The sequence below is a fragment of the Dendrobates tinctorius genome, unplaced genomic scaffold (assembly GCF_039654945.1).
Source record: "Dendrobates tinctorius isolate UK_male_01 unplaced genomic scaffold, ASM3965494v1 ptg000139l, whole genome shotgun sequence".
Lineage (NCBI taxonomy): Eukaryota > Metazoa > Chordata > Amphibia > Anura > Dendrobatidae > Dendrobates > Dendrobates tinctorius.
In genome coordinates, this window is record NW_027361807.1 from 12,637,121 (window position 1) to 12,650,028 (window position 12,908).

At 41.4% G+C, this 12,908-nt stretch overlaps 1 protein-coding gene across 4 annotated transcripts in view; it reads right to left on the bottom strand.

The window, feature by feature from the left end:
* NR1H4 (nuclear receptor subfamily 1 group H member 4) overlaps nt 1-12,908 on the bottom strand; it is a 319,951-nt gene that overhangs the window by 90,747 nt on the left and 216,296 nt on the right. For all 4 annotated transcript variants that reach the window (XM_073545035.1, XM_073545034.1, XM_073545036.1 and 1 more), the window contains one exon: nt 11,570-11,703. In XM_073545035.1, coding sequence (XP_073401136.1) covers nt 11,570-11,703 — 134 coding nt within the window. The remainder of the gene's footprint in view (nt 1-11,569; nt 11,704-12,908) is intronic.

A 12,908-nucleotide genomic window follows, 5' to 3' on the forward strand; every position in this document is an offset into this window, starting at 1 on the left:
GTGTTATATAGGCCAGATACTGTTTGTTGGCTTTTTGTGCAATTTCTCACAGGTAAATTATATCATATATATTTATTATAATTGGCTGATATATGGTTTATACCATCTCTTCCTGTGTATAAAGCATATGTGGCTTTAATATTGTTTTATTTTTCTGCTATCAATTGCCAATATTTGTATTTTTGGTGTGTGCATTTATTTATGAATGTGAGCCAGTTTACAAGCAAAAACCTTTTATTCTGTGGTATGCTATCTACATACATATTTGGTCTGTTATTGAGATGTTTTTCTGTGGAGGTGAAGTTATGAGGGTTTGGTTCTATTGTGAACCTAGATGTTCAAGTCACATGTGTGACTAACTTTTAATGTTTTTAACAATTGGGTGTTTAGTTGTTTGTGTCTAAATAAAGATTGTTACAAATTTTTGCTAAATCTTATGTTGGGTGATCCCCATTGTGTGGCCTATTCCTTTTCTCTCTCTCTTTAATCAGCATCAATTTTGTATAGGTCTGGTTGGATCCCCATTAATGTCAGTGGTGCCCCCCGTGTGTTTAATTCAGAGATGGGATAAGAGTGGTGGTGAGGTTGGGGAGGATGTGGGATGGGGTCAAGTGCACAAGTGGTGAGGTGTGATTTGGAGAGAAGATGAGCAAGCTCCCCTTCAGTGATGTTGGATAAGGAGGTTATGGGGTTTGGGCATTGGTCTGGTTCACGGGAACGTCACACCGGTCCTATTCCTGGAATTATGATGTGGAGTGGTATAATGTACTGTAGGTGGACCCCTCTAGTTCTCATTCCAGGTATCCTAACAGCTTGGCACTTCATTTGGTCATGGAACCAGTGTGGCACGGCCATTTCTCCATTGTGTCCCAGGAGCTATTTTTTAACTTGAAAATGTCAAGTCACATGTCTCTTGGGTTACTGTGAGCAGTCTATGTGGCCTAAACGTGCTACCATGGCCTGCAGCACATCTGATATGTCATTGGTAGGCAATTGCAAAGGAAACTTCCAGCAGTGGATCTTAATGATTTCCATTCCGAGGTGCTTTCAGCATGGCAGCACATTCCTCAGACAGCCATTGGTAACCTTGTTGATAGCATGCCAAGGTGTGTAAGTGCATGTATTTCTGAATGTGTTGCTTATATTCAATACCTAATAAATTGAGATGTTTTGAAAGTGTTGTATCTAGTTTTTTTAATATTTGCATATGAATAACATGTCTATCAATCCTGTGATTTCAATAATTCCATGACCTTTCCTTTTCTATATTGCAATTTCAAACAGAATAAGACCAAGAGCTCATCCCTAAAGGTCCCGTCACACGAAGCGATGCACCAGCGATCCCGACAACGATACGACCTGGTCAGGATCGCTGGTGCATCGCTACATGATCGCTGGTGAGCTGCCAAACAGGCAGCTTCACCAGCGATCAGCACCAGCGAGGACACTGGTATCCAAGGTAAATATCGGGTAACTAAGCGCATGTGTCACTTAGTTACCCGCTGTGTACCTTGGATACCAGCTCTCAGCGCGAGCACGCAGGTATCCAAGGTACACAGCGGGTAACTAAGTGACGCGCGCACTTAGTTACCCGATATTTACCTTTGATACCAGCTCCCAGCGTCTGCTTACAGCACTGGGAGCTCGCTGATCATTGCGCTCCTGCTGCCACACGCGATGCGCGCTGGCCAGCAGGAGACCAACGATCAAAAAATGGCCCAGGACGATCCTGCACGATCAGCGATACCCGGCAGGGGGGCCGGTCGCTGATGCGTGTCACACACAGCGAGATCGCTGATGCGTCACAAAATCAGCGATCTCGCTGTGTGTCGGGGCCTTTAGGATATATCAACACGAGGTGTCCTTCAAAGGGCCAATGCTTTATGATGAGTCATGAACTATTAACTATTTTGCTTTAATTATTGTATTGTTAACGTTGTTACTTATGACTTATGTTTGGAACTGTTAAACTGTAAAGCGCTGTGGAATATGTTGGCGCTATATAAATAAAGATGATTATTATTATTAACTGTTTAGCAGTTGGGGACTATTTGTTCTCTTACACAAGATCCCTCAGCTGCATATATTTACCACTTACACAATGTACACTTTTACTGGACACACAAGAAATAAATCTTTATGAAGACAAACATCTATAAAAGCCAAATGGGGTTGCCTGCATACTTTACAGCACTGGGGGTCAGACATTTTCTAATATGTTTTTTTTGCACAATCGGAATTCAAGCGTAGAGCCTCTAATTGTTGACTAGTTATACTACGTTTGTCTCCCTCAGCAGTGTCTTCTACAAATACCCCAATCACAGTGTCTGACACCATGCCCTTTTTAACGAGGTTGTGATTTTTCTTCTGTCATTCCATAGTTGTAAACTAATTTCAATTGCAGAAAGTTGTAAGTCTTTCTTTACAGACTATACTAGATTTATTTGTGAACAGTCTGAAACCCCTACAAACAGAATACAAAAAATGTCAGCATTATCCTATGATGTGAGCTCTGAGTGCCGCTGGATAAATGCTGTATCTGCTTCTTTTATTGTACTGTGTGTAACATAAACCTACATAACAACTTTATGAAGTGGTTTAAATGGGTTTTTGAAAAATCCATTAACAAAGTCACATGCACTTTATTATTGACCTTAGGGCTATAAGCATAATTTACAGGATGAATTTTGCATGTTATGTAAAATAAATATACACAGTAACTGAAAAACCAGTATGTAATTAATGTGTATAGACAATGTAAGTGCATATTAACACATGACCATTAACCAGAGAAAACAAAAAGCAAAAACACAAATATCCTGAAATAAAAAGTAAAAAATAAACTGCAAATAATGCATAAAGGTAATAATAATAATAAGGGTATTTAGTAAACATAATTTGATCAAAATAATGTACAAGCCATCCCGCCACGTCACGCCAACCCTTGTGGGACAGTCCTACTCTAGTATTTAAAACCTTTTCACTTGCCAAGTGACGTGAATGTGAACAAGGATCGAGGGACTGACCCACTAGTAAAAGCATAGGCCAGACAGGATGGTTTTCCCAGCTCAGAAAGAGGGCGGTCACACCCTTATATGCACTGAATGCACAATGAAATGGATAAAAAAAACTGAAGTCTGAACTGAGAAAGTAAATTAATGTGTATGCACAATGTAAGTGCATATTAACACATGACCATTAACCAGAGAAAACAAAAAACACAAGTATCCTGAACTAAAAAGTAAAAAATAAACTGCAAATTTGAATCCTCTTGTTCTTTTCTCTAGTACTAGCTATCCCTCCTAGCTTTGTGTAATCAGCAAATTTAACCAGTGTACCCTTAATTGCTTCATCTAGATGTTGAACAAACAGGGCTCAGGACAGAGCCCTATTGTATCCTACTTGAGACATGTTCCCACCTGGATGTACAGCCATTTATGACCACTCTTTGGGTCTGATCACTAAGCTAGTTATGAATCCACCTAACAGTTGCCTTGTCCGTAGTATGAGATACTTTGTGAAATGCTTTGCTAAAGTCAAGACGTTCTATATCTGCTTTTTCTTGATCCACCCAGACAGTGATTCTGTCATAGAAGGATATTAAGTTAGTCTGACATGACTTATTAGCTGCAAACCCATTCTGGCTCTGGTTAATAACTTCATTGTCATAAAGGTACTTGCATACATGTTGTTTAATTATTTGTTCAAAGATCTTCACTGGTAGAGAAGTAAGGCTCACACGCCTATAGTTCTCTGGATCCACCTTCTTCCCCTTTTTGAAGATAGAGACAACATTTGCCCTTCTCCAGTCTTCTGGGACTTCTCCTGTTGTCCAAGAATTTTCAAAGATTATGGAAAGCTTATGAAAGATTATCAAATGAATGCTGGCCATAGAGCTATAGACAGGTTAGCTATTTTGCTTAATAAGGCCCAGTGAGTAAGTGACAGAGTGGATAATGAACTAGGTATTGAGTGGGACTAGTTTGGGGCAAATTAAAGGTGTTGTGTAAGGAGTGAGCTTGCCTGAGGTTCATCGAAGCTCTTGTCTAACTGGTAATGACTGAAGTGTATCATAAACCCTTGGGCTTAGCAGCTGTGGAAAGTATCAGCCCATGGGGCTGCCATCAGGGCATTTTTGCCCTTACTGGCGTATGGGGCCCCTCTCCTCTGCTCACCGGCCCCAGTAATCAGACACGCATTCAGTTAAAATCTATTGCTGTGTGGGAGCTTCATAGGCCAATCACAGGTGAACAGCTGACATCACTGTCTTATGCCGGAATGTCCGCACCTCAGATCAATCTAGCAGAGGACACCACTGGACCTCAGTTAAGGTAAGGAGAAAAACATAATTTTTCTAAAGCCGCACTAAGGAGTGCATTATACTATGGGGATGCATTATACTATTATGGGGGTGCATTATACTACTATGAGGTGTATTATACTGCTACGGGGTGCATTATACTACTATATATGACTATGGGGGTGCATTATATTACTATGAAGGTGCATTATACTACTATGGGGGTACATTATATTGCTATGGGGGTGCATTATACTACTATATATGATTATAGGATCATATTATACTACTATGGGAGTGCATTATACTACTATATATGACTATGGGAGTGCTTTATACTACTATGGGGGTGTATTGTACTTCTATGGGGGTGCATTATACTATTATATATAATGCCGGCATACTCAAGACTCTGGCCATGCGGCATGGTTCCTGGCGTGCACCCTGTTTTCTGCTGTAATGCGCACCTCAGTTCCCGGTGCTACACCCACCACTCTTAAAGGGTCAGCGAGCGCACATAGTAAAATGCCCCCAGCCAATGGCTGGGAGGCTTTTAGTACTAGCGTACACCTGCAAGATGGCTCCCAGCCAATAGGGCAATAAATTAATAGGTAGTGTGGTGGTCTACTAAAGAGTTGTGAGGCCCTCTGGTCCTTGTGTAGCTAGAGTCCTGAACCCTTAGCCCCTGGTCCTTGTGTGGCCAGTCCTGAACCCAAAGTCCCTGGTCCTTGTTCTGCCAGTTGTGAACCCAAAGTCCCTGGTCCTTGTGTGGCCAGTCCTGAACCCCAAGTTTCCTGGTCCTTGAGTGGCCAGTTCTGAACCCAAAGTCCCTGGTCCTGGTGCGGCAAGTCTTGAACCCGAAGTCCCTGGTTCTAGTGTGGCCACTGCCTGAATCTTGTCCCCAGGTCTGTGTGCGGCTGTATCAGTATCTGAGACTTGTGTGTCTGAACTTGTGCTTACCCGATTTCCCCTTATATCCAGACTGCTACAACCAGTTTCCAAATCAGCCCTGTCTGAGACTCCATGTTAGTAACCATTATGCAGAGGATCCTGAACCAAGTAGTCTGAAGGGAGCCTGAGCCTATGTCAGTAACCATTCTACAGAAGATCCAGAACTTAGCAGTCTGAATGGAGTCCTAGTCCTAGGGACTGCCTAGAAGTAGTACCTAGCGGTTACCTGCAGCCACACCTGACCCCACCATCAGTAGCTACAGTGTACATCTGGTAGTTGCTAGCTACGCCCCGTCCTAGCTAAGCCAGGCCCTGTAGCACAGTGGGTCCGAGAAACCACATGCGCCTCCTGCGCGTGTTACTCTTTGTTCACCAGTTTGCCTGTGCATAAAAAGTACATCGTTTATAGTACCGTAAACAGTACATGCACTTTCACAACACTCAATTTCCTGTAACATGCCCAAATGTGGAGGATGAGGCCCTCTCCCACAACCACCACCTAGGGCACTTTTACACCTTCATGACATCAGTAGTCATTGCATAGAAAAGGTAAGGAAGAACTCTTTCTATATTAGAATAAACCCAGAAAACCAGTGGGACTAGTTGTGAAATTAGAGTAATGGAGCTGATACCATAGTGAAATTATATGAGTAAATAAGCATTTAAAGCAGATGTCCCACAAATAAAAGTTCTGCTTAATCAACAGATAAGAAAAAATGAATAATTTTCAGAATGGGATGTGTTAAAAAAGGTTGCTGTGCAAATATAAACTTATAATGGTGTGTCCCTGCTGTGTTCCATTCTGTATAACTTCCCACCCTACCATGTACAACTGCTTTAGCCACTGGTCAGCGCATGCTGTTTGTATTTATCTCCAATAAGGTGGGAAGGGAGATAAGTGAACATTCTGTTCTGATGAGGCTGAAAAGGGCTACCGATATGCCATGCTTTTTGTGCTACTTTTCCCTGCTTTTTTCTTTCTACTAAGTAGGGATTAAGGCCATTGAGAAATCACACCAGAGAAGTGCAAAAATATCAATGGCTGGACATATAAACTGAAAAAACAGGCAATATGTCCAGCCACTGAGCTACTGGTAATTCACTGGTGTGATCTACTGAGATGAGCTCAAAGGTCCTGATCTATAGCATATATGATGTTACTTGAGAGTTGAGGTGCCGCTGCCCCAATGCGTGTTTTGTTGCAGTGCCATCTGCCGGGGGAGGCAAAAACGCGCATTGGGGCAGCGGCATCACAACCCTCAGGTAACATCAGGCACACATTTATCTACTTTACTTTTACTTTTTCTCAGCGCATTTATTTAACCCTATACACAGTAATGCATAAAAAAGAATTAAATAGTTAGAGGAGTGGACACATAAATAGTAGGATATCTGATAGTCTGCCCTCACTATTTAGCACTGAAATAGCCAGTAAACGGATACAAAACATCAAAAATCCTAATAGCAAAAAATCACGCAAGCATGTCAAAGAAAATCCTATTAGGACAACTCCTCACAAAAAATTGCATAACTCCTCACAGAAGGCAATTTAGCCAAGGTATAATGACCTTGAAAATATTAGCAGGATGTATCCTAACTAAATGTGATTCCTATGCTTGTGCTATATACAGTTTGATACGAAAACCCACGATGTGTAAGTCCCCCCCCTGTAAACATACAGAAATAAATGGGGGGGTCCCATGGCCATGCGAACCGTATTTTTTATTAAGTTTATCATATTAAAAGGTTAATTTAAGCCGGAGGTGAGGTGGAATCTGCCTGGAAATGGTTTTAACTGGCTATGTTTTCATTGGTTAGCGCCGTTTTAAACGGGCTATGATTGGAGAAAAGACATTTTGGCGGTCTTTTTTGCATTATATAAACACAGAGGTTAGCCGTTTTCTCCTCAGTCAGCGATCTACACTGAAGATAAGAAGATTCTCCCTGAAGCTATGGAAGCCCTCCTTCAACAAATGCTGTCTAGGGCCGGGGAGGAAGATGGTGTGGACTGGCTGAAGAACTGCCTAGCTATGAAACCTAATTTGGCAGTATCTGACGCTATCCCCATTACCTCAAACCCGTGCTCCCAGTCGCAGCCGCAAGTTCAACATGCTCCAGCCACAACAGCCTCAGTGTCCAGCGGAAGGAAAAGGCGTCCTCCATCGGCCTATTCCCTGTCATCATCTCCTCAGTGCTCCAGGACGTCCCGTCGCGAGAGAGGCAGAGTATCCCGCCGCCCAGCAGCTAGCAAAGCGCGAGATTCTAGTCAACGTCATCGTCAAGGGCCGGACCCAGCAGCTGTTTCCGCCGGCATGGCAGAAGGGCGTCGCGGTCGTACAAGCACCGCGGCCGCCATGAGAAATAATGCCCCGGCGCCTTTTATACAAGCACTGCCGGAGCAGCGGGAAGCATCTTCCGAGGAAGAAGAGGACTCGGCAGATCCTGGACCTTCTCAGCGGTGCTCGCCCAACATGGAGGGCTTGAGCGCTGGCTGTGCTCCACCACGCTCGTCGCCTGACAACAATCCCAGGAAGGGTGAGAACTTTGATGTCTGCATGTCCATGCAGGATATAAAGAAATGTTTAGAAATGTTCTGGCTGAGACATTAAGCGGAACTATCCCTCCCATGTCACAGCCTCTGGAAAGTACAGATATTAATTTGTCTAATTACCCTGTGTCAATGGGATTACCCTTGCCCAAAAACACGTTTAAGGAAGCCCTTACTTGCGAGCTATCTCCATTAGGCTTCCATTTAAATTCAAGCACGAAAGATCTTATTTGGCAAGGTAGTTATATTGATTCATTCTCCCTTCTGCCTCGTAGAGAGATTTCGAATAAATTTTGATAAGAAAGACGATAGGTTTGAATCGGAGGAAAACAAGCGGGTATCTCCAAAATCTTTTAACAATTGGTTGCAGGCATTTTCAATTTATTCGTTCGTCCTAGGAGAAAAATACCCTAGCCTGTGCAGTAAATTGTTTCAACATCTAGATATCATCCTCAAGGCATACAGAAATTTTGGAGGTTCTGCATGACTTCATTATGACGAAGCATTTAGGCAGAAATTAGCTGTTCACCCCAAGTGATTTGGGGGTTAAAGATGTTGGATTATGGTTAAACCTAATGCTCCCTCAGAGGCAGCCTTTTTCCAAACAATTGTCAAATACAGCTAGTAGAAAAGGGGTTTGTTTCGCTTTTAATGAATCCTTTTGCAAATGGAGTCACAATTGTAAGTTCAGACATGAATGCTCCTTTTGCGGCAATTCTCACCCCACAGCAAAATGTTTTAAAAAGCAAGCCTCCCTGCAATCTACGGTCAAAGATGCTAACTCTAAAAGCTCCGACTCCAGTGAATCTGGAAAACATGTTAGTTTGGCTAAATACTTACCCAAACAAGGAGAGCAGTAAATTGTTGTTTAATGGTTTTTCTTCCGGTTTTCATGTCCCTCCGTTTAATGGCACAGGTTGCGAGATAGTTAGTAATTTACCTTCTTTAAGGTTTCACAATGATATAGCTAAAGAGAAAATAAATAGTGAATCGGGTTTGGGCAGGTTTGCTGGCCCTTTCTCGACTCCTCCATTGGAAGATTTCAGGATTTCTCCATTGGGCATTGTCCCCAAAAAAGAACCTGGCTCTTTTAGATTGATTCACCATTTATCATACCCGTACGGTGATTCATTAAATGACCAGGTTGATAGTTCTTTATGTTCCGTCAGCTATGCATCATTTGACACTGCCATTGATATTTTGAGAAAATTCGGTCTTAATGCCTTGATGGCTAAGTCAGATATCAAATCTGCATTCAGGCTCCTTCCAGTTCATCCTGATGGCTTTAATTCCTTAGGTTTTTATTTTAATGCCAACTATTTCATTGACAAATGCCTGCCAATGGGTTTTGCTTTGTCCTGCTACTACTTTGAAAATTTTTCATCTTTTTTACATTGGGTTTTGGAGAGGAATACCAGCAATGTTGGTATTTTACACTATTTGGACGATTTTTTACTGGTAGGCCCATCCAACACTTTTGATTCTTCCAAAGCTCTTTCTAACTTTATTAGTCTATGTGAGAATTTCGGAGTTCCAGTCGCACATGAAAAGACAGTTTCCCATGTAGATGTATTGAATTCTTCGGCATAACACTGGATTCTACTGTAATGGAATCAAGACTCCCGTCATGGCCATGCGGACCGTATTTTTATTAAGTTTATCATATTAAAAGGTTAATTTAAGCCTAAGGTGAGGTGGAATCTGCCTGGAAACGGTTTTAACTGGCTATGTTTTCATTGGTTAGCGCCGTTTTAAACGGTCTATGATTGGAGAAAAGACATTTTGTTTGGCGGTCTTTTTTGTATTATATAAACACAGAGGTTAGCCGTTTTCTCCTCAGTCAGCGATCTACACTGAAGATAAGAAGATTCTCCCTCCCCCCCCTGTTTCAAGTAATTGCCGTGTGTTCTTTTGTGGGAAAATCGCCCGATAAGGGGCGGATTGTTTCTTGGTTTTGGTAATATTGACTATTTATATGGTTGTATTTATTAATGGATTTTAATATTTATTTATATTAACCCAAAATAAACACACAGCCACTTTTCTTCCACGATTAATGTCTAAGCGTCGTTTTTTAAATTTGAATTATTATCGGTCATGTATGGCCATGTTGATATAAGTGCACTGTCCCTTTCTATAATTCTGTATGGCAGCCTACCTATTGGCAGAGGTTGGCACCCTAAGATGACGAGAAGTGGCAGCCCCCGCTCGTCTGACGGCTGTCCCTATGCTCCTATTAATACCCTAAAAAGGCGCAGAAAGAGAAACAGAAAGCCAGGTTGGCGTGTATCCGGACTCTTGCTGTTATTGCAAATCAGGAACGTAATGAATGTATTTTTTCTGATGACATATACATGTACTCTTTCTGGTGATATGAACTAATTTACTGATGTGTCAAGAAAATAAAGGATAATAAAGAGGAGCTATCTGTGTTGGAAATAGAGACAGTATGAACAGGCACACAATGGAATCATACATACACCATGAAGAAAAAAGTGGGCTCAAACGAGTCCCAGATATGCCAAGGGCAAAATTATATGAGAAGACACTGCCAAATTCCGTATACAATCATATACATGTCACACAAATTGATGGTTTGAGATATTACACACATGAATAGACAGTTGGGTGATAAATATTTGAAGAAAGTTAATTAACAAGCATCTTATATGATAATTATTCAAAAATTATTACAAATACACTATGTTCATGGGATTGTTTATTTGCACAATGCACTTGCACTGTTGAATTAGTCACAACCTGCTTATCTTGCCGCCTGTTTGTTACCTGTCCAAGCTGTGGTTCCATTCTTTGGCCTTCCATTGGAATCACCCTACTGCCTGTGTTTATACATGCTTTTATATGTTTTTTTCAATAAAGCTTTAATCTTTTATAAATGGTTCTTTGGTGCTATTTCTTCTTGATATGATTCCCAATGTACATAGAGAGCCTGGTTGGGGCAGGGTTAGCTTTCTCAGCTCTGCTTCACGCTACATCTAAGAAATCTTATTGTATGCACCCAGTAAACTAAATACATTGTTGGAATCAGGGACTCCTCCTACATTATGCTGCTCTCACATTAGGTAGCAAAAGCCTGGTGAGTGATGATAGATTAAATTTAAATCAACATACAATTATGAAAATACTTCATTTCCCATTATCTACAGATCAAACCCCAGTTTTATTCATGGAACAAACAACATTTTTTATTCTTTTAAATATTACATTTAATTTACAATGCTCCCAAGCATATTGTTTCGTACTTCTATCTTTTGTGAACAATAAAAATGTTACTAAAAAAATGCTTTTTTTTAAGGATATTAATATCCTTCCAAAACAAAATTGTACATGTTACTTAAAGGGTTATCTCAATCTCATGGGTATTGGCCATAATGTTTTCTGATAGATTTGCCTTGAGAACATAGCCCTGTTACGCAGTGCTGATAGTGGAGATGAAAGATCAAAAAAATGCAGAGCAACTTTGTCTTTTGTTACTCAATGCATTACCCCTACTGCCAGTATAACGTTGAATACCTGTACACAGCAGCAAAGCAGCGCTTCATATTGTAAATCCCGATGTTAGAGTTGTGAAAATTCCTGTACAAGTACCATGGGTGAGCAATTATTTGACTATGCTTGCTTTATTCCCCTACACTTGTCCAAACAGTATCAACTTATTGATAGTTTCATTTACATAGACATAATGCAAAACAAAACTAAAAATTGACTTTGCATCCTTAATACATGACATTAAAGAATAATGTCCGTACCTGATTTGTCATTGTTGTAGATGTCACATCCTTAATCTCAATGCCATCATTATCTTCACCGAATGATTTTTCAGAAGGGAGTCTAACATTTTTTCTAAGCCGTTTTGACTTGCATTGTATTTCTGTTAGTAAACCTGTTATAATCATAAGAAAAATGTTCAGTGTAGGAACTCTATATTTTTTGTTGTCTTTAAGTCATATTGTGTGAAAGATAAGTCTTTATTCAGTCTTTTTCATGCTTGGGAACAAGTTGGGAAAATAAAGAATGCATTTGTTCATGCTTCAGTGTTTTGTTCTCTGGCTCCACGTCATCTCCTCTTCCTCTCGCTGTCGTGGTACTTCAGGGCTCAGTCCTTGGCCCCCTTCTCTTTTCTCTCTACACAGTCCCAACTGGACAGACCATCAGCAGATTTGGCTTTCAGTATCATCTTTATGCTGATGACACAAAACTATATACGTCATCCCCCGACCTTACCCCCGCTGTACTACAGAACGCCAATCACTATCTGTCCGCAGTCTCCAATATCATGTCCGCTTTCTATCTGAAACTCAACCTCTCCAAAACTGAACTTCTGCTCCCGCCGTCTACTAACCTCCCTAAATCTGACATTTCCCTCTCCGTGGGTGGCACCACAATAACACCCCGGCAGCAGACGCGCTGTCTGGGTGTTATGTTTGACACCAATCTCTCTTTCACGTCCCATATACAATCTCTTGCCCCTTAGGCCTCTTTCACACTTCCGTTTTTTACAATCAGTCACAATCCGCCAGGTTTTGAAAAAAACGGATCCTCAATTTTCTTTTGAGGATCCGTTTTTTTCCCCATTGACTTGCATTAATGGCGGATTGTGACGGATTGCTGTCCGTTGCATCCGTTTTTTGTGAGGATCCGCCAAAAGTTGCTGTCCGTCACCATCCTCAAAGATTTCAAAACGGAGCTTGCAACGTTTTTTTCTGTGGCGGATCCTCCAGACACTGATTTAACCCGAAATTCTTGCTGGGTGCCGGAGAAAATTCTCTCTCTCTCTCTCTCTCTCTCTCCTTCTCTCTCTCTCTCTCCTTCTCTCTCTCTCTCTCTCTCTCTCCTTCTCTCTCTCTCTCTCCTTCTCTCTCTCTCCTTCTCTCTCTCTCCTTCCCGGCCAGCAGTTCCTTTATATTTCCTCATTTTCAGGATCCGTCTGAAAACGGATCCTGTGCCATCCGTTCGCATCAGTTCAGAACGGATCCGCTTCTATGACTTTTTGGCGGATTTGAACTGATGCTAAAAAACTGAAGTGTGAAAGAGCCCTTACACCTAAAGAACATCTCTAAAATCCGCCCTTTTCTCACCATGGAAACA